This window comes from Peromyscus maniculatus, chromosome 11, assembly GCF_049852395.1.
Source record: "Peromyscus maniculatus bairdii isolate BWxNUB_F1_BW_parent chromosome 11, HU_Pman_BW_mat_3.1, whole genome shotgun sequence".
Taxonomy (NCBI): domain Eukaryota; kingdom Metazoa; phylum Chordata; class Mammalia; order Rodentia; family Cricetidae; genus Peromyscus; species Peromyscus maniculatus.
In genome coordinates this window covers 73,191,489-73,212,782 of record NC_134862.1, presented here as the reverse complement: position 1 = coordinate 73,212,782, position 21,294 = coordinate 73,191,489, and the positions used below count along the sequence as shown (strand labels likewise).

At 43.0% G+C, this 21,294-nt stretch overlaps 2 protein-coding genes across 3 annotated transcripts in view; both read right to left on the bottom strand.

Moving 5' to 3' along the window:
• The window catches only part of F5 (coagulation factor V), a 76,224-nt gene extending 64,694 nt beyond the window's left edge, over positions 1-11,530 (bottom strand). The window contains exons 1-2 of the mRNA XM_006974763.4: positions 11,188-11,530; positions 8,252-8,340 (exon numbers count right to left, since the gene is read on the bottom strand). Coding sequence (XP_006974825.3) covers positions 8,252-8,340; positions 11,188-11,345 — 247 coding nt within the window. The 5' untranslated portion in view covers positions 11,346-11,530. The remainder of the gene's footprint in view (positions 1-8,251; positions 8,341-11,187) is intronic.
• A 1,798-nt stretch (positions 11,531-13,328) lies between these two features.
• Positions 13,329-21,294, bottom strand: part of Selp (selectin P) — a 34,041-nt gene continuing 26,075 nt past the window's right edge. The window contains exons 11-16 of one of the 2 annotated variants that reach the window (XM_042258462.2): positions 20,274-20,483; positions 19,090-19,275; positions 18,140-18,256; positions 15,953-15,983; positions 14,728-14,783; positions 13,329-14,199 (exon numbers count right to left, since the gene is read on the bottom strand). In XM_042258462.2, coding sequence (XP_042114396.2) covers positions 14,729-14,783; positions 15,953-15,983; positions 18,140-18,256; positions 19,090-19,275; positions 20,274-20,483 — 599 coding nt within the window. In that variant the 3' untranslated portion in view covers positions 13,329-14,199; position 14,728. Of the gene's footprint in view, positions 14,200-14,727; positions 14,784-15,952; positions 15,984-18,139; positions 18,260-19,089; positions 19,276-20,273; positions 20,484-21,294 lie in introns of both variants that reach the window. The other variant, XM_006974762.4, reaches the window with a different exon arrangement.

The window sequence follows — 21,294 nt, the reverse complement described above, 5'->3', positions numbered from 1 at the left end:
TCTTAGAAGACTCCATTTCAGACTATACTGGTGTCTTACCAAAAGACAGATTCCCAATTACCACCTTGGCCTCAGTTCTGGAGACAGAGCTTGTGACTATGCATTTTAACATGTGCTCACAAATGATTCTGCTACCCATCAACTCAAACTACAGTTCAGTCTAGTGGCAGCAACAGCTGCCCTCACACCCAAGCCAGCCATAATCTCACAGCATCTGTTTCTGCCCACTGGGAGTCAGAGAAGCAGAAGAAGGAAGTTCTAGCATGGTCATGAAGTTCAACCAGCATCCATTTACAATAGATTGCATCTGCAGTGTGATAATTAGGATGGGACTTTCACTTATTGTTCCTTCAATATATCTAAGCACTGTAAGTCCTTATATTAACCTTCACAATAAAATTTTAGGAATAGCTATTAGCTCTTCGTATTACATACTATGAAAGTGAATCTCAGAGTATTAAATACTATTCCATAAAACCAACAAAGGCAAAGCTATGACTTAAACTTAAATCTGTCTGACTCAAGGGACTGAATTTTAAGCAACCTCCTCTTTATCCAGCACTTCCCACCTTGTGTTCTTTCATACATCAGGTACTGAGTGCTAAGACTGTCTTAGGCATCAGCCTGTGGTGACACACGGATGAGAAGTAAACACTTTCTGACTTCTTAGAGCTCGCAAAATCTTAAGAGAAGCATTCTAACAAATAAGCACACAAATGTTTCATTATAAACTGTAATAGCATCAAAGAAGATGCCATTCTCCTGGCTGTGAAGATGGAGGAAGGGAGAAATGAATCAAGGAACACAGGCAGGTCTAGCTAATGGGAAATGAACAGACTGTAGTGGCCAACGCTGTATGGAGAAAAGTCTGTTCCTGGCTTGTGAGTAGGGAGAGGGTCAGACTTGGCAAGCATTTTCCTCAGGATGGAAGGAAATCTTTGAGGTGTGAAGGCAGGGAAACAAAGAAACAGGCAAGTGGGACCAGCATGTGTAAAAGCTCTGAGGTGCCAGAAAACTCTGCCTACTCAGGGAGCTCTTGATGGCCACTGAAGCAGGTAAGAGAGTATCTTCTCTTAGTAGGTACGAGAGCAAGGTGTTGAAAGTAACACTGAAGGCATCATTCAGGCCAGTCACTCAGGGCCTGGTAGGACATTTGGAATTTTGGTTTTCATCTGATAACAGGTAGAGGTTATTGAGGTTTTTCAGCAAGATACAATATGACCCAGACTTCCAATATGTTTTTTGGTCCTTTAATTTTTTTTTGTTACTGCTTTCCATTCTCTCTCTCTCTCTCTCTCTCTCTCTCTCTCTCTCTCTCTCTCTCTCTCTCTCTCTCTCTCTCTCTCCAAGATTTTGCTTTTAAATGATGCCTGTTTCTTGAGAATGATCTAGGGAGAAATTGGAGTAGAGGCTAAAAGAAGGCTCTGAAAGAGACGTTGGTAAGATTAATGCTATAATGGAGGTCTTCAGCAAAAAAAATATCAGATTGTGTATGCTAGAGATGGAACTTGAGGCAGCGAGTAGGGACAAACAAGGTAATATGGCGCCAGTAACATTCTGCTCAGGACCTGGGTAGACAAAGGTGACAAGAATCCTGTGGCATGGAAGATACCATGCAATGGTTCTGTTTGGTGTGTGTGGTGAGCAGGACAATCCCCCTTCCCTGCCATGTTGTCATGCCTAGGATTTGGAAGTGTGCTGCCTCGTGTGGCAAAAGGGACTGTGCACATATGAATAAATTAATGGTTAATTGTGGGAGTCAGAGATCTTCCTGGGCTACCAGCTAGGTCTTATGGAGTCACGGGGTACTCATTAAAGGGTTACAAGGGAAGCTTGAGAGGGAAATTAGAAGATACCACTCCACTAACTATGAAGATGAAGGAAGGGGAAAACGTCAATCAACCCAGGCAGCTCTAGTTAATGGAAAACGCAAGAAAGTGACTTCTCTAGAGTCTCCAGGAGGGACAGAGCTCTGCCAACTCCTCTTTTTAAACCTAGTGAACCCGACTTTAATCCCCCACACATCCAGAACTGTAACTGTAACAGAAGAAGAAAAAATTGATCCATATTTTGAGGCAGGGTCTTGCTATGTAGCCTAAGCTGGCCTTGTCATATTTGTGATCTCATTGTCCTGGCCTCCTCTCCTGATGCTGGAATTATAGATGTGTGCCAGGACATCTGGCTGATTCATGCTTTTCCAAGGCACTGAATGTGTGGTAATTTGTCACAGCTCAACAGAGGTTCTGCCTTCCGTGCTCTGTTCCCATCTATCTACCCACTCTTGTCCTATCCCCGCCCCCTTGGCCCCTATCTCTGTGGCCACTATTATCTAGTTCCTGCCTCCTTTGCCCCTATCTTTGTGGCCAGTGTTATCTAGGTCCCCTCCTTTGCTCCTATCTTTCTGGCCGCTCTTGTCCTGTTCCTTTTGTTGAAGCCCCCATCTTGGAACTTACGTTGTTTTTATGCCAGGAGCTGTTTTATTTGTATTTCCATTTGCTCCGGACAGGATCATGGAGGACACATTCTTCATGTCTCATTTTGGAGACAGTTAACAAAACCTGGGGAGTGTGTGTGTGGAGGAAGAGAGTTTGCTTGCCCAAGATCGGTCACTGGCTCCCTGGCATTGCTGAGACTAGAACCTAGGTCTTGGAGCTCCCAAGAAAACTCTTTCCCTAATTCTTTCTTTGGAACAGTTAAGACTCTAGCCTTCCTAGACTAGTCCAGATGGATTCCTCTTTCTGGTTCCCAACTTCGTCTGCCTCATTGGCTGTCCCTGTCTTCTGAATGTCACCTTTCATCCTGACTTACTATGGAAGCACAACCTGCCCAGGCTGCAAACAGCCCGGTACTTACTGACAGTACCATCACAGTGGGCACAGTATTTTGCTGTCATGTTTCTCTTGCATGGTTACTTGTTTGTTGGTGTCAAATGGCTACAAATACTAGCTGCCAAGAAAAACTTTCCTAAGTTATTGGACCCAGTAAGACCTCATACTTCAATGGGCATTTTGACAGTATGGGGTGTTTATTCAACCTCCCTTCCTGCTTCTTTATAATTAAGGGACAGCTAAAGGATGTTTTCATAACTGCGGCTCAAATACTTTAGCGCATGTAGCAGCCTCAAGGCTGAGGATTTCCTCCTCTCTCAGCCACATAGTCCAAGCCCTTTCCCACTGATGCTTTGATGGGAGAGAAGGAAGGTTGGGGGAAGGAGTAATGCACCTTGGGGCTTAGAGAAGACTGCATAGCATGCAGCCAATCTCGTGCAGTTGAAGAATTGGAAAGATTGCAGTAGATGAGCTCATCAGATCCACTGTTCTCTGATGAACAAAGAATAACAGCATATAAAGACAGCCTGTGGTTAGCAACCGACGCTCACCTGAGGACAAGGATTTCATAGAAAAATGTGGAGACTCGAAACTTTGAAGTACAAGTTGGATTCCTGAAACCACATCTGGCCTCTCCAACTGTCTAGGTGTCCACAAACCTCACCAGAAAGTCACCTTCAGGCCATAACCCAAATGACTAGCCTCTGCTTTCAATTCAGTAAACTATTTTGGCCTCCCGCTGCTGAAGAGGTGAAGAACTATGACTTGTTCATGGCTCAGCTGGAACCACACCCACCAAGTGTTTGGAAAAGGAAACACAGCAAAGGTACAAATAACACAGGGCTAGATCTGGGCAGTGCTAACTAGCATTCAAATCCAGATCTCAGCTGGATCAGAGGCTTCTCTTTCTCATCAGTTCTGTATCCTAGGATCTAATGATGAACGCAATGGCACTCCTACCATTCAGGGGCAAGAGTTAAGCAGAATTGGAAGTAAAAGAAGGAGCTGCAAAAACCAGATGCTACAGCCCCTCAGTTCCCCCACATTAAATATGTTCTGTGATACACAGATGCTGACGGAAAGCTAATGTTTAATGTGAAAGAACTTATATATGATCCTGGCTGTTCCCACCCCCTCTTAAGGTCTACTTCTGACCAACAAGGCTCTATCAGGAGCCCACTACAAAAGGCCTTCATCTGGGAGGATGTCTGTCACAATGGTCTCCTTCTTGAAACACTGTTGGTGCCTCCTATCAGTTCAAAAGTCTCCAGTCTGGTTATGGTCCTTTCTGTTACTATGCATTCAGTACAATGCATTGCCTAGCAATGACATCAATATTTGGTGGACGTGGCAAAAGCCCTGGAGTATTCAGCTTTGAACACTTGCTTTCTCTTCTTGGCCTAGTGAATGCGTCCCCATTTACTCACAAGTTAAATAGTTCTTATGAATCTATTGAACACGGTAAGCTCTGCACTGGAATATGAAAATGGATTCTGCAACAGAGAAAGGTGATCCTGCCCACAACCACAAAAGCCATTTTATAGGTGACCTTAATGCCCCACCCCAGGACCCACAGTGAGGCAGCAGCCTTTTTATCTAAGGCTGAACTAGTCATAGCTTTTAATACCAGAGCTTCCTGCTTCATCTGTGTTTAGACTCATCAATTATTCCCCAGGTATTTCTACTGAATTAGTAACTATTAGATTCCTGTGGTGCTCCTCAATATCCTTGAACCTCCCATTCATCTCCAGAATGCTCCTGCCTCCTTCCAAGTCAGAGCCACTTTTTAAGGAAAACCCTGCTTGCCTTGTGTTTCCATTTCCTCACCCGCCACCCACTCCCCAAGTCTCCACCATGAGTTCTCACCCCCACCCTCACTACAGCAGAAACTCGGCTTTGCTGATCCCTCTATTAGTAGTCATTGCGTTTGGTGCCATTTGACTCTGCCTCCGGGCCATCAACCTCCTCTGCCCGCTCTAGGAAGACTTTCTCAAGCTCTTCGGTGGACATGGCTTTCTCGGCTTATCCCCTGGCCTCTGTTGCTCCTTTGAGCTCTGTCGCAGCCTCCTTTTCTCATTACATTTTCCTTGGGTGCTCCCTCAGAGCTTCATTTATAACCTGGTTGTGATGTCTCCTGAATATTTGTATCTCAGTCCTCCCTCCTAAAAGCAAGACTCATACCCGCCTGCTCCTTTGATAACACTGGATAGATATTCTACAGACACATCAGACTCCAAGTCTGACCTCATTATCCCTGCAAACAAGGTTCCTTTTTTTTTTCCCCTTAAATTTTCTCTCTTACTGAATGGCACATTATCCATTCTAGTCTTCAACCCAGAAAACTTGAAGTCAATTATAACCCCCTTCTTCTGTTTCCATCCAATTAGCCACCTGTTTAGCTGATTTGGGCTCCTAAGTATCTTTGGAATCCATTTAATTTTCTCCACCTCAGCTTCCCCGCTGTCTTTTTCCTGGATTAGCACTAAAGCCAAATTACTGCTTTTTCTCAAATCCATCTTCCAGATGTGGACAGAATGATCTTCTTATTCTAATTAATTTTTAGTTAGCATAGGGAGTGATGGCGTTTATTATGGCATTTTTATATACGTGTGGTATTGTACTTTGTTCACAATCACAGACCAATATTGAAACAGTATTAAAGTACAAATCTGGGTCTATCTTCCTCCCACTTAAATTATCTTAGTGGTTCTCTACTTTCCTCCAGGCAAAACTTTTAGACGGCTCCCTGATCTGGCTGAGTCTATCTAGTCCAGTGGTTTTCAACCTTCCTAACGCTGCGACCCTTTAGTACAGTTTCTCATGTTGTGGTGACCCCCAGCCATAAAATTATTTTCATTGCTACTTCATAACTGTAATTTTGCTACTGTTATAAGTTGTAATGTAAATATCCACACTTTCCAATGGTCTTAGGCAACTCTGAGAAAGGGTCATTCAACCCCCAAAGGGGCACAACCCACACAGGTTGAGAGCTAAGCTGAGCTAAACCCTCTTGTGCTGTGTTTTTGTTGTTGTTGTTCTAAAATGTATCTTTATACTCTTATTCGCACCCACTGTTTGGCTTTCCAATTCCCCTTTCCTTCTCTCTCTTCTCAACATTAGACTGGAGACCCCTCATATCATTCTTCTTTGTCACTGTGCTAGAACATTCTACTACCACTCATCTCTAATGGCTGACTGATGGACCGCAGAATCCACCTTTATATCCCCAGACCCTCAAATGTGCTAGTCTTAGGTTGTGATAATTAAAAGGAAAGAATACTTAAATGTATTTACCTAGAGGCAAATAAATATATAAATTATAATACACAAAGAAATAAAATGAGCAAAAACATAGTTGTGTTGACATATTCACAATATTATGATATACATGCTCTAATGGAGGCATAATTCATAGCTACAACAGCAGCAACAAACAATGTAGCTAACTTGTATTAAGTGCTTATCATATGCGAGCATTAGCACAAGCACTTTGTATTCATTAACCAGTCTGAGCCTCACAGCATCTCTAAAAGGAAAGCATCAGATCACGATGCTGGCAGTACACAGAAGAGAGAGAGTCCTAATGCCAGGATAGGGTAGAAATCCGTGCAGTGTCATAAAGGATGTGGCTTCTGGGTAGGCACCTGGAAAAGCCATGGTTGTGGCTTCTCTGAGTTTGGAGCCTCAGAGAAGAAGAGAAAGTGGGAAATTGAGAAGGCATGGTAAAGGAACTCAGAGGAAAGCCAGGGGAAGTGTCACACAGGAAACAAGGTAAAGGACTCCAAAAGGGAGCGTGTCAGGCAGCCTAGAAGTGGTGAAAGAACTGGAAAGAACTGACGGTGCTGTCACCTCAAAGGGCACAACTGACAGTGACGGAGTTAGTCACACTGGAGCAGCCTAGGGAAGGCGTGGAGAAGAGAGGATGTAGAGAATGGCATTGGCTTCTCACGCAGGGAACTGGGAGGAAGGAACAGAGAGAAAAGAAAGGGGCAGGAGGGTTAAGGAGAGATGTTTTCCTTTTTCTAGATAAGATTTACCAGAAAATGACTTTGTTGTTGATTTTTTACTGAAGAAAAGACTCAAGTCGAGGAAGAATTGAAGAATATAGGGAACCAGATGAGGCAGGGCAGAGTAGGGGGTGGGGATGGGGATGGATGGGCAGAAGAGGCCGAAGGTGAGCCTGGGGAAGATGGCCAACCATCACCAGGATGGGGGAAGGATGGGGGAATTGATGGCAAGCGGCCCGACTGGAAGATGTTCCCCCTTGTAATTCCTGTAAAATACATTTCTATAGCTAAGATCCCAGAGCCCTTGATAAATTAGTCTTTGATTAATGAAGCACCAAAGAAAAATAGAAGTTTTTTTTTTTTTCAAATGCCATAGCTTTTAGAAAAGCTCAACGCAAAGGATCAAACATTCCTAGCTCCTTTTAATGAATGTAGGAAGCCGGAGAGAAACAATGACAAATTCATTCTGTTGGAGTGCATCTGTGCCTATGCAAACAGATCCCAAGCCCCAGGAAAACCTGAGTTCACTTTGTCTCACTCTTGTATTCACAGTGCCTAATTCAATGTCAAGCCCACAGAAGGTGCTCAGCTGTGGGTTGTTAGATGAACAAATACAAATTCAAACACTGAAGCGTTTTGTGTGGCTTTCTTGACTAAGGTTAAAAACATGGCTGGCTGTGTGGGCATGAGACCTGTTCAAGGAAGAACTCCTGTTTGGTTTAAATTTTACTGTCTCTGAAATTTCTCAAGAGTATGAACAAGGAGCTCCATATTCTCACTGCATCTGGGCATGCACACAGAGTATATAGCTAGTGTCTGATAGAAACATCATACGTTTAAACAGAAAATAACTAAGTGGATATTTAAATATTTTTACATTCAATTACTTTGGTGTGTGTGTGTGTGTGTGTGTGTGTGTGTGTGTGTGTGTGTGTGTGTGTTCTACCATGGTGCATGTGTAGAGATTAAGAGAACAATTTGAGAGACAGTTTTTTCCTTCTACCATGTGAGTCTTGGAGATGGAACTCAGGTCTTCAGGCTTGGCAGCAAGTACCTTTGACCACTGAACTATCTGGCCAGTTCACAGTGTGGGCATTTCAAGTATAAAGGATATAATACTATCCATGAAAATTATATTTAAAATTAAAAGAAATACAAACTAGGTCTGGTGGCACAGACCTATAACCTCAGTTACTTGGGAAGCTGAGACAGAAAAATCACAATTCACAGTTTTCCTGGGCTATAGACCAAGTTCAAAGCTTGGCTAGCCAATTTAGCGAGACCTTGTCTCAGAATAAAAATTTAAATGTAGACTGGGATTTAGATCAGTGTTAGAGGTTTTCCTTAGCATGCATTAGACTGTATGTTCAAACCCCAACACAAAATATAATTTTAAAAAATATATTTCAGACTTACCTGAGATGCTAGACCGTGGCTTTTCTTTCTTAAAATATGGCTCATATTCTCTGTAGACAATTTTCTTGAAGGAAGGTATAGAATTCAAACTAGAAATAAAATACAAAACCTAATTTGAAAGTCATATGTGATATCTATTCCCATTCCAAAAGAGGAGGTGTCTACACGCTCAGATTTTGTTTATAAACACAGAATGACAGTATTTTATTGTATTTCCAACGTTCAAGATTTTATAGATTGGAATATCAAGTCAGATCAATGGAATAATCATTTCAATAATAATCTTTTCAACCATAGTCTTCCATAAATGTAAGTCTAATTTTGCTCTGATTCTGCTTTTCAGAATCAATTTTTTTTTAATAAAGGAAGACAAGTTCATGTGCAAACTCAATCTTCAGGTCTAAGTCAAAAAATACAAGTCATTGATAACTATATATTTGAACTATTTTTCAATCTATTAATCAGATATGATTTTAAATTTTTTTCCACTTTCACTTTACAATTTTGGACCAATGTGGTAACTTGGCATCTGTTCATTGGAGCCTGTTTCTAGTTGAGAGAATGGAGACAGCAGTAAGGGCAAAACTCTGGGATCTGTACGGGAAACAAACCAAAATCCTGCACTGAAAAGATTAAGTCGCTTCCTATGAAGATGCAGATTAAACAGCACCACCAAGATCCAGGAGGGTTAAACCATTTCCTCAGCTTTATCCAGACCCAGGTGGCTCCTGTTCCAGCCTCTATTTCTAGGGTAAACGAGGTTCTGCATCTTGGTAACTACAGTGCCATATTTCACAGGAGTGATGAAGACCTCGAAGGAAGAGCTTCCTCTAGTAATTTTCCCTACCAACAGTGTGCTGGCTGGTGTTGTGTGTCAACTTGGCACAAGCTAGAGTCATCAGACAGGAAGGAGCCTCAGTTGAGCAAATGCCTCCATGAGATCCAGCTGTACCGCATTTTATAATTAGTAACCAATGGGGGAGGGGCCAGCCCCATTTTGGGTGGTGCCATCCCTAGGCTGGTGGTCCTGGGTTCTATAAGAAAGCAGGTTGAGCAATCCATGGTGAAGCAAGCTAGTAAACAGCATGCCTCCATAGCCTCTGCATCAACTCCTGCCTCCAGGATCCTGCCCTGTTTGAGTTCTTGTCCTGACTTCCTTCAATGGGGAATACAATGCTGAAGTGTAAGCCAAATAAACCCTTTCCTCCCCAACTTGCCTTTGGTCAAGGTGTTTCATCAAAGCAATGGGAACCCTAACTAAGGCAAACAGCTTACCCATTTTCCATTTCCCTTTAGAGGGGAAGACCTACCCATATAATACACTGCTGTTACCTAGAGCCCTTGTGTTGTACATTTGATCTGAATTTGTTCACCCCTAACCTTCTGTCCTCTGACTTACCTGTGCGCTAGCTACCTCAGGCTGAACACACCAGCCACATATGTGTTCTACCACAAAGCATGAAAACTGGTACTGGAAAGAATGTTATTTTCTTTGAGGGTTCAGTAAATGGCAGTTTCCTAAGAGTATGGGTGTGGCTTAGATCATCACTCTAAATGCATTACTTGAAATCATTTTAATGTGATATTTCTTATTAGCATAATACCAAGATAGACTGTAGACTGTAATGCCTTCCCAAATAGCCCAGTTACAACAACAACAAAAATTAAACGCTTATTATGCATTCATACTAAAATGTTACACATTGCTTTCAAAACATTACATTATTTTTTGGCTGATTGCTTTGGTTTTGCAATTGTAAAAGAGGAACACATCTTTCACAATCGCTTAAACTTTGATGTCAACTAAAAGGAAAAAAATGAGTCAACCAGAAGGCTAGGCTTGCCATATAAAATAAAAAACAGTAGCTGTAAATGCTGAGCAGAATCTATGATTTGGTTAGCTTCAGGAAGACTTTCATTTAACCTTCCAATTAGCAAAATGTATTTTACAACTCAAAGATAGGTTTGATATTACTTAAACCTCCTCTAAGTTACATGTGCTTTGGAATGGCCACCTCACCTGGTCACTAACACGAGTAATATTCAGGGCAGACAAAATATCCAGGATAAGCCATATTACAGGAAGTAATTCAAAGTAAAAGAAAGAAAAAAAAATGAAGCCACATTAGGTGGCCAGGAATAAGTCAAGAAAAGGTGGAAATACAAGTGTGTCCTCTTTTCATGAACCAATGTTTTGAAAGTCATTTATAGGAAGGCAGCAAAATTAAGGCGAGAGTCACTAAAATATCTGCTTACAATGAAGCACTCGGCGGACATCGTTCCCTTTAGATGGGCCTGTGTCTACAAGGAATGACTGTTATAGAACTAGAAGTTCCTTTTTTTTTTTTTTTTTTTTTTTTAAGCAGACTTACAAGGCTGGCACCAGACTTTCTGGAAGGTGTAAGAGGGAGAGGGAGACTGGTCATTTCAACCCATCAGTAGACTAAACTAACAAAGTGGGAGCCAACAGTATGGTGTGTGTGTGTGTGTGTGTGTGTGTGTGTGTGTGTGTGTGAGAGAGAGAGAGAGAGAGAGAGAGAGAGAGAGAGAGAGAGAGAGAGAATGGTTAGCTATGGCTGTGTGAAAAATTTCCATATTGTCAGTATGATATCTACCTACATATATATATATATATATATATATATATATATATATAGGCAAAATTAGCACCCACCACTGTTATGTTTTAACTGTGACTTTAACTGTGTTCTCTCTGTCTCTCTCATCTGTCTTTCTCTGTCTCTTTCTCTATGTCTTTCTCTGTGTGTCTCTCTGTCTCTGTCAGTGTCTCTGTGTCTCTGTGTCTCTGTCTGTCTCTCTGTCTGTCTCTGTCTCTCTCTCTCTCTTTCTCCCAGCCCCCGAACAAACAAACAAACTTGCAGTTACAGTGGATTTTCTCCCCTGGAGAAGCCCACCTGGACTCCACCCCGAGTTACCTTGGGTCTTTAGTCTCAGGATGGTAGTTCCAGAGGATGCCCTGAGCAGCCACGTAAAACTGCCTTAGCCGCGCTGCCTCGGCGCGGTGGCTGCCCCAGCCCGCCCAGCTGGTGCTCAGGACCACCAGGAAGCAGAGGCGCGGGCAGACTAGGAGCATGGCCCTTGTCCTGCCGTGCACTGCCACTGCCCACAGTGCTCAGGTCTCCGTCCCTGCTGCGTGCTGTCGCTGTCGTGGCTCCCTGGAGGACTAGGAGGCAGCGGGAAGCAGTGTCCCTGTCCCCTGTAGCAGCGGCGGCGGCAGGCTCACTCTACCTCCCTTCCCTGGCTGTGCCTCCTGTAGGCATGGGCTTGTCGAGGTCACTCCCCCCTGTGGCCAGAGGCATTTATTAGGGAACCAGACTAGGGACTGTGTACGACAAAGAAAGGGCAGCCCAGCTGGAGGTGGTGGCCCAGGAACGGTGCCCAAGAGTCTCTGCCCCATCACAAAGCAGCAGCAATCTCAACCCATGCACCCTTAACCTGCAGGGGGGCGGGGCGGGGCGGGGCGGAAGGGTCAAAGTTTAGGCTTAAGCCAGCCGGTTTCCACAAGCCTCGCTAAGACCCGATACCCGTCCTCTGATTTCAGGGAAATGACCCTGTTGCGGTTACTAAGCTCAGAAACCGGCCAGAGGACGAGTCCACCAACAGGTTAGCGTTCTAGCTTGCTTCGGTAACTTCTACCAAGGCACAGACCACCTGGTAAGGGCTTGTCACCAGCTCAAGTGTAGCGGAGAACAGGGCTTAGAGTACTCGTTTGAGCCCGTTGGTAGCTGTGTGGTCTTGGGCCAATTACCTTTTATTTCCGGAGTACTTTTGACGTCTGCAATTCTAATTTTCCCTAATCCGATTATTGTGAGGGGAAAAAATGTTGTAAACTGTATGGTTCCCCTAGTGCCAAGGCGGCTGCAGCCTATGCTCTTGTCTACATTTATTCTGTCCTGTTCTGTGGTGCCATGTTTTGAAGGGTCCTATGCATATTGTTTTAAATGTTATTTATCTGTTTGTGGAGAAACTGAGAATTGTAATATCTGAATCAGCAAAATGACTTGTCCCGAGTTCCCCAGAACTCTGTTTCTGCCCGTGCTTTATGCTTTCAGCACATTGAGTAAAATTGTAATCTGGCACCACCCTGGCTCCCTGGCATCCTCCCCACCCCCACTCTTCCTTTTGTTCCCTTGCTCATATTATTCAGTCAATGTAGAATGCCCCTTCTCAAGTAAGGCATGATGGCACATGCCCGTAACCCCAGCACACAAGGGGCTGAAGCAGGAGAATGTGAGTTTGAGGATTGAGATCAGCCTAAGCTACACAGCGAGACCCTGTACCAAAATTAATTAATCAACAGACACATGCATATCTAACTATATTAAAAAGAATGCTCACATCCATTTTCTTCCCTCTCTGTTCTCCCATTCTTTAAAGTCAGGAGTTCTGCCTTTATCTCTGATTCTGGGTTCAAATTGATGTCTCTCTTTTATGAACTTAATCTATTCAGATTATATACTCCTTTTGATTACCTAGTTTTTCAAGATTCCCTTGTATCCACTGCTAGATTATAATCTATTCAAAAGCAGGAACACTACCTTGCACTCTTGACCCACAATTCCAGGGGTTCCCAACGTTGTCAGAATCCTCTGGGTATTTTAACAAAATGCAAATTCTGACATGGGAGACAGGGTTGAGGCGTGGAGATCTCGGGTCCTATAATACCTAGCCTAGTGTCTGTCTGTCTGTCTGTCTGTCTGTCTGTCTGTCTGTCTGTCTCTCTCTCTCTCTCTCTCTCTCTCTCTCTCACACACACACACACACAAACACACACACACACACACACACACACACACACGCAGACATGCATTAAATGTTATTGACAATGTATCTGAGAAAAACATTTAAAGCGGTAAATCACTAAATTACTTTCATTTTTTTTTTCAGAACCCCTGTAACTTCAAAGGAGGGCTTTACTGTTTTTTTGCTTGCCTATCTGCTTATGTGTATCCATTCTATATGTCAATCTTTGGATTTCATTACACCACAGCAAGGCAACTAACTGCATTGTTTAACTCCCTAATGTTTGCATCAATTAGAGACAAGTCATATATCATTTTTCGGTGACTTATTTATTAAATAAGTGAATTAAATTACATATAAAACATGTCTGTTCTTTCCTGCAGAACAGTAATGCAATGAAGACTTTTTTCTGTTCCTCTGGCTTTTTCTTTGTGGACGGGAGACATAGGACATATATTTGCTGGCTCATTGGAAGGTCTAGCTGTCCTTTGGATGACTGTAACTGTGACCACATTGGTGGCAGACAATGTGAGATATATAGACCTTACTGAACAAAACATGAGGAGCATAGCATTTGGGGGAGTCCAGTTACATATTCAAACAATGGCCTTTGGGTGCTTTGGCAGAGGGAAGGTCTGCAGTAGGATGTGGAATCCTGGCTCTGTTCTCGGTCTTCCGTGACCTCTGGTACCATCTGGAAGTTTCTGCAAAAGTGTCAGCAGCAGAGGTATAAACAACCTCATAGACAGGAAACACTGAAGGCCCAGGAGATCTTTACAGCAGGCTCTCCCTTAAGCTGGAGGTTTTCCTGTCCTCCAGCATCTTGAAGTACCACTCTTCAAATCCAAGAGAAAGCAGATTTTCAGCTCTTCAGAGTCTGGTCTCCTGGTGAGTCAGATGCCCCAGTGCCTTGGACTAACTCCCGTTTTCAGTAAAAGTAAGGTCAAAGCCACAGACCACAGCAGAAACATTTGCTCCCGTTTCTGTGGCTGTGCTAGAGGAAGGTGAGAGGCAGAGCAGGAAGGGGTGGATGGAGAGGTGGGAATGTACACAGTCCTTTTGCTCCATTCCTGTCCAGTTATTTACAGAAAACTGCAGCAAATGCAATGGAGTTAAAGTCGGGAAACTTGACATCTGCATGCAGAATCCTGAGAGACTCAAGGAGGAGACAGGAGACCAGATCTCTGAAAACGAAAGAAAACAAATTAAGCCATCCTTAAAGGAGAAAGTAGTCTTTCACCATGCCTATCCCCTGATGTTCAGGACAGTTGCCTCTTTCTAGGTTCTACCCTGTCTGCCAGCAGGTTGCTTTTCTTAGGAAAGGGGACTTTACATTGCAGGATTTGAAAAAAATGGTTTCAGACAATTCCAGTTTTCCCATCAGGTAGCGCAGGGGATTTTGAGGCAAGCCCACACTGTCAATATCACTTGACTGCCAATAATGGAATCTCACACATCCTGGAACAAGTTATGTGCTGCTACAACCTTTCATCTCAGAAGGAATGGAAATCCTTGGGTAAACTCTATTGGCCGTCCACTCTCACATACTTTAGACACTATGGTTGCCAATATGGTTTCTGTCACAGCTTTTAACATTTTAACACATGCTTAACAGTTAGTACATGATGATATAAAGAAAATTAAAACTTTACATCCTTGTTCTTTCCCTTACTGTCTTAGTTTCTTCAAAAATATCCTCATAGGGAACTCACCTCAAGGAACTGGGTCGAACGCAGCATTAGTGAAGACTCCATATGTTCCTAGGTGGCTGAAGAACAGAAACACAAGGATGATCTACCATGACATTACTCCTCCAAACAGCCAGCTCACACTATCTCTAGAAACAACAGATTGCCACCTGCCCTGGAATTCTATTTTAATAAGAAAAATAAATGGAAAAAGCAACTTTCAAGGTCCCACTCAGAGCTCGGGGTAATTTGACTTGCACTTTCCACTCACACTTTTTCATGGTACTTGGGAATGGAACCCAAGGCCTCATGCAGGCTAAACAAATGCTCTACCACCAAGCCACATCACCAAACCCACCTACACTATTGTTGCTATTGGGGTTTTGTGCAGAAAACTTGGTTTACCCTATAAGGGGTTGCAGCCTCTTCTTGATAAGAAATAGTTACAAAGTTCTCAATCTGGATAACTGATACTTGAGCAAGTTTCCACAGAATGTTAGTACTGCCCCCTAGGGATGGGGTTTGGATTTTCATGATGTGATGAAGAGGACGGACAGGCATTGTGGGCAGAGGTCAGGGATGCTACATGTCCAAAAAGCCAAGATACAAAAGAATTGTAGATCTTAGATCCTATATGGCTTTGGAATAGCACTGTTCAGGATTAAAGATTGCTGGGAACTTAGTTGTTTCACATGAAAATACTAAGTGTGTTTTTCATCTTTTAAGGTGGAAGTCATTGCCCTGTGAATTGAACTAATACTAATTGAACTAATACTAATTCCCAGGGGCAGCCCACTGTCTCTTCCTGAGCCATTGCTCATGGAGAGTCTACTGAAATTTACAAGCTTTCAGTGTCCTCCAAGCACTCACTAGTGTAGCACCCGAGCCTTAGCATTTGGTTTCTATGATAAATCACTTCCCACTTGTACTATAATGAGGCTATCTATCGTTTTTAATCAGTGAGGCAAAGAAATGTGATGTAAAGAAACGTCCCACACAGCAAATCCTCAGAAATAAAGACTCTACAACTCAGAAGGGGACTCAAGAGCCTGAAACTCCCTAAGCATTGATACTTTAGACACTGTGGTTAGCTGACACGTATTACCCGAATGCTTTTTCTCAAGACAGGAAAGACATGGCAGAAGATATATTACAGAGAGGAGGAAGCATTGTTCATGTTCCCCTAACACAGGGTGTTAGAAAGACAAACTAACAAAATTTGTTCTTGCACAGAGCATTTCCATCTTACCTGTGAGGGTTCAGGGGGCATTTTCCATCATCTGAAATAAGTGAGAAAACAAGAGTAAAAGAAAACAATGAGATGAAAAGAGTTACTGGTGTTCGAAATTATTGAAGAAAGTTAGAAGACTGATTTTCAGATAAGTTTGTTATATGCAGAATATTAGAAACCATCTGGCCTAAAAGTTAGGCAGTACTTGTTTTAGGCTAAATTGAGCATTTTTATAATATTTTATTCTAAGGTCCTCTTACCTTTTTTTTCTTTTTAACTTTATAGGGAAAAAACCCCAACTACCCTGTCCTCATGTCTCTGAGGTCTCCAGTCCTGGTACTTGAGGGCTCCCTATTGCTGTATCCAGGTTTTTAGTTCCTGGTCCTCAGCTAGCATGGTAACTTTATAAATCAACCCACAATGACACTACAGTGGATACTTTTATTTTCCCTCCTAGGAATGTATGTGATCAGGAGCCTCTTGTCTTAATCTAAATAACAGACTGATGGCTAAGTCTTGAGACATGGCTACAGCACTGTCTGTTACTTGACAATAGACTATTTTGATATTGGAAACCAAATTGGAATGAGCCCAGGATGAGGCATCCTCCCTCAACTCATAAATTTATTTATTGTTAGACATTTAGAAAAATTGAGAGGCTACTGGCATTTTTCTAACCCTGAATTTATCTGAAAACTGAAGAAACAACTTAGCCATGGTTTGTAGGGTCAGTGGGCCAGGGCAGGAGAAAATTATGCAAATCTGACATGATTATGGAGATTAAAGGTGGGTCTTAAGAGTTCTACCTTCTTGATTTAGTTAAATAAACACACACATTCATGAAGGAATCCTTCATAACTATTGGCACATTTCTCCCATCAGCAAGAAACTACCCTTTGCTACCATCAGTCTTACCCTCACAGGAGATTGTATGCAGGAGTGTTGGAGAAACATATACAATTTGATGGTGTCTTTGAGTGGGGAATCATAAAAGAAGGGCACAGGACATTCCGTCCCAAGAGCAATTAAAATTGGTTATTGGAACTTCTCAGTGGAATGCAAAGTCTGGAAGAGTTTAACACAGCTCCTTCCAGTTGTCTGGGTTTGAGTACCAGGCAGTCCTCTGTGCCTCATGCTCACTATGAGGAAGGACAGTGAGAGTCTCCTCAGTTTATAGAGAAGTGTTTGTGAAGCCAATAAACACTTGGGCAGGCTGCAAGTCGCAGCAGATGGAGAAAAGATGTTTGTAAGTCTAAGAACTGGGCGTTTCTTTTGTCTCTGGGTCTAAGTTCTCTTTCTGACAACAGGCTGGTGAGGTATCCCTGATAGTCTTCATCATTTGGTCACTCTCCTGCTTAAATCATATCGAAACCCACCAATTTGCATGAGAGAATGTTTGAGTATGTGTTTTCAGGGCACTACTGAAGCAGTGGCTTCTTAACCTCCAGCTTCTCCCCACTGGTCTGGGAGTCCAGTGGGTTCAGATGCTCTTGGCTGCTAAACACACCACTTCTCCCAGCGATCTAATGTGCTCGTGGTTTTCACGTGCAGTTTTCTTTGCTAGAACTCTAGTTCACCTTCCCATCTTGGCCCTATCACTTAACTCAAGCTAAGGTTGGGAAAGCCTATTCAATGTACTGTTCTGATCCAAGAGGCATCGTTCTATGTTTGGATAACATTTACACTATATTTTGTTCTTCCAGATATACCACGGTCAGTATGCATACTGTTTATCTGTCCCTCTTAAAGGACTATATCTTCCTCAACCCGAGGTACCATCACTATTGGCCCCATTGTCTGGAAAAGCTGATTTACAAATGCCTATTACATGGGGTGTGTAAGGGAAAGAGGTGTGACATGTTCATAATTAATTTTGGTGGTTCCAGAGGCCCTCGGATGCGTCATCAGAATTTTAAGGGAAGGCTTTGGAAAAATTAATGTAATGGCTGGTGTCACAGCTCAGTGGTAGAACACTGGTTTAGTATGCAGAAGGCATACACATGTGCACACGCACACACACAGAGAAATTCAGAATTTCTGTATTTTCATAAATTCCTACAGGTGACTCTGACAGGCAGTCAGGGCTCAAGGTCACAAATATTAGCCTGATTTTCTTTAACAAACTGTTTTTAAACAGAAACTACTGACTTTAACACTTTACTCCAAAATAGAGAACAGAAAAGAGGAAGGCTCCTTCGTATTTACCTTTCTTTCTGAGACGCTTTCTGAGCAGAGCCAGGAGTGTCCCGCCCACTGCCAGACCTGTTGTAGACGCCACTGCCCCACCCAAGTAAGTCAGCGCTTCCTGGATGGTCAGTGGTCCTGCTAAAATAAACACACATGCAAGGTGTGAGTGTAGTGTGCACAGGCCATTCATCCTCCCCGAGGCACCCCAAGAACTAAGACAGGGCCATAAGCAAGCTCCTCAAAGGTCCCGCCAAGGCCAATAACCTGGCAGGAAAGATCTGGAAATCAGAAATCCACTGCAATGGAACAGAAAGCAGGACCTGACTGCATCCCAAGGCTTAAATATTTGATTAATTTTGATTAAAAAAATCATGATTTCTAAAGTGGACAAGATGAAAAAATCCCCTGAAAGGAACTCATTAGTCGATACAAATTCATCAGTGCATGTGCATGGTTATTTGGGTAAATGAAATGAATGATGGGGTAATTTCTCTTTATCAATCAATGGTTTGGATACGTAACAGCAATAAGTCATAACTGCTAAGGGAAAGTAAGGGAGGAGTAGGGGGCTGAGATAAAGCTTGCAAACACATGGCGCATAATTGAGGTATTTTTAGAGGCAGATGGTCTTCTGACACAACAAAGCAGGATTCTGTGTGAAAACCCTTGGCTAACTAACGTATTTGAAGTGTCAAGGTGTGTTAAGCAGAGGCTATAAGAAGTACGGAAATTAATTTCACACAACTAAACAATGAAAATGAAAGGCCGGGATCCACGTGGTCACCAGCCTCACCCTAGGGCTCTGTATAAAGTCAGGGGAGCCTTTGTGGCTCATTGTGAAACACTCATCAAGCAATGGAGGGGGGGCAGTGAAGGGAAGAAAAGCCACCGTGAGAGATATGCAGAAAAGAACCAGGGATTCTGTCTTCCGTGTCAAGGTCATGTTCTAAACCATATGAAAAATGTACCTTGGCATGTTGGCATGGTAGCTGACCAGCGGCCATTCTCTTGGCATGTTGCCCTTGCAGAGCCATTCAGTAACTGCCCCTCTGGACAGTGGAAGGTGCAGGCTGATCCATAGCTAAAGTTTCCCCAGGGATTGGAGCAGTTCATCGATCCTGGTGTGTCCATGTGCAGTTCTGAGCATTTTATGGCTGCAAGGAAAAAAATGAATGAGAAACAGATACACAGATGGAAGGCAGATAGGGTTGTGGTTTGCTTTTAACTTGACTGGAATTGACAATAGATGGAGTTAATGTGAAAGGTCAGAAAGGAAGTCATCCACACCCAAGAATCACAGCAGCTCTTCAAATAACATCTCATCGAAGTATCCATGAAATAATACTAGCCAGAGAACAAGGGGGACCCATAGAATGCAATAAATTGCTAATGCACTGATTGAATCTCCAAAAAGTCTCCTTACAAAATTTGCCCCTCAAATACACTACTGAATTTGTATCTATGTGTTATTATTGATACACCGTTGTTAACCGGCCATGTTAGAGTTATAATTATTAAAATATTTATTTCATGTCCCTCATAGGTGGATATTGGAAGTTTGGAAGAGGAGACCACAATCCTCTTTAAACTGTTTGTTAAGTAACTTCAGATTATTTTCTGTAAGTTGTGGAGAGGAAATCAGATTTAATTCAAATAAGTGTGATAGAGCAATCCTGACATTTCTAAAGCTCAACGCTGTGCTGTGGAAGATACCAAGATGAAGGAGACTGGGGACTCCATGCTTTGGGAATAGTGTGGTAGCTCCTTAAGAAATGTCACTCGGGGCTAACATCTTAGTTCCAATCATTACGAAAATACTGTAGGTCGATACTGTCACCTACTTAATAACGTTGCAGTTTATACTTCACAATTCATGGAGCTGGCTTTCCATTTGCGAGCTTTTAGCTCTGACGCATGTAGACGTATGCACCTTAATGCCTGTGTCCTCTGTATAGAAAGTGGTTTGGGGAGGGCAAAGGGGCTGCTGCACATTCCTTCTGCTTGGGACTGCTGTGGAGTTCATGAAGGAGTGGGGGCTTGCAGCGGTTGTTAGGGCTGGGCAGAACTTAAGCAGGCAGAGACATACAATGACTAACTCAAGCATGGACAGGAAGACCGCTTCAGAATTCCCTGCTCCTGCCTGGTTAGTTACCTCTGCACGCTGGAGTCACTGCTGTCCATTGTCCTGAAGTCCTGCATCTGAGCGAATTGGCTCCTCTGAGTGTAAACCCAGTTTTGCACCCAAAGTGACAAGTAGTGTTTGGACCAAAGCTTCCCAGGTGGTGTCTGCAGAACATTGTCCCCTGCCCAGGAATAGTGAGAGCGGGACAGCGCACCTCTGGGTTAGGAAGTGATGTTACACCTGTCATGAGAAAAACATTTCATTTAAACATATTCAGTATGTTCACGGGTTAAGGGATCATATCTGAACGAAGACTGTCGTGGAATAGCTGTCTTCAACTTTTCCCATAGCAAGGGATCTCTAGCAATTTATATATGGAGGCTATGAAGATCTATTATTCTCAGGTATGGGTAAAATTATTTAAGTGCTGGAGAGATGACTTGGTGGGTGAGAGTACTCATTTTGAAAGCAAGAGGACTCCAGTTCAATCCACAGCATCCACATAAAAGCCAGTGTTGGCAGGCAGAGACAAGCAGATCCTAGGAACTTGATAGCCAGTCAGCCTAGGCAGTGAGAGACCTTGTCTCAGAAAATAAGGTGGGCAGTAACTAACAGAGGAAGACAGCTGCATGCATGCACATGGGCTCTCATACCTGCATATACATGTGTGCACACACCACATGTAAGTAAATAATTTAAAAGAGACAGTGTTTTAAAAGTGCCCATGAAAAGGCATTGTCCTGGTCATAAGAAGAAGCAGAGTTGATATTACTAGTAGTTTTAAAATGGAGACAGCTGGAGAGCTGCTACAGAGACCTAGCACCTCAATAGAAGGCCACATTAAATGCAAGTAACTGCCTGTGATCCCTGGGTTGTTGAAAGATAGACTACTCTCTGGCCCAAGGTCAACTCGAAGATGAACTGGAAACGGTGTCACTGGCCTGGTCAGACACTTGCCATGTGATAGAATGAAGATACTTGGTCTCTCTGCATCTTGATTCCTTGTCCCAAGCACCTGGCCCATAACTGCCACTCGGCATTCTTAGCAAGT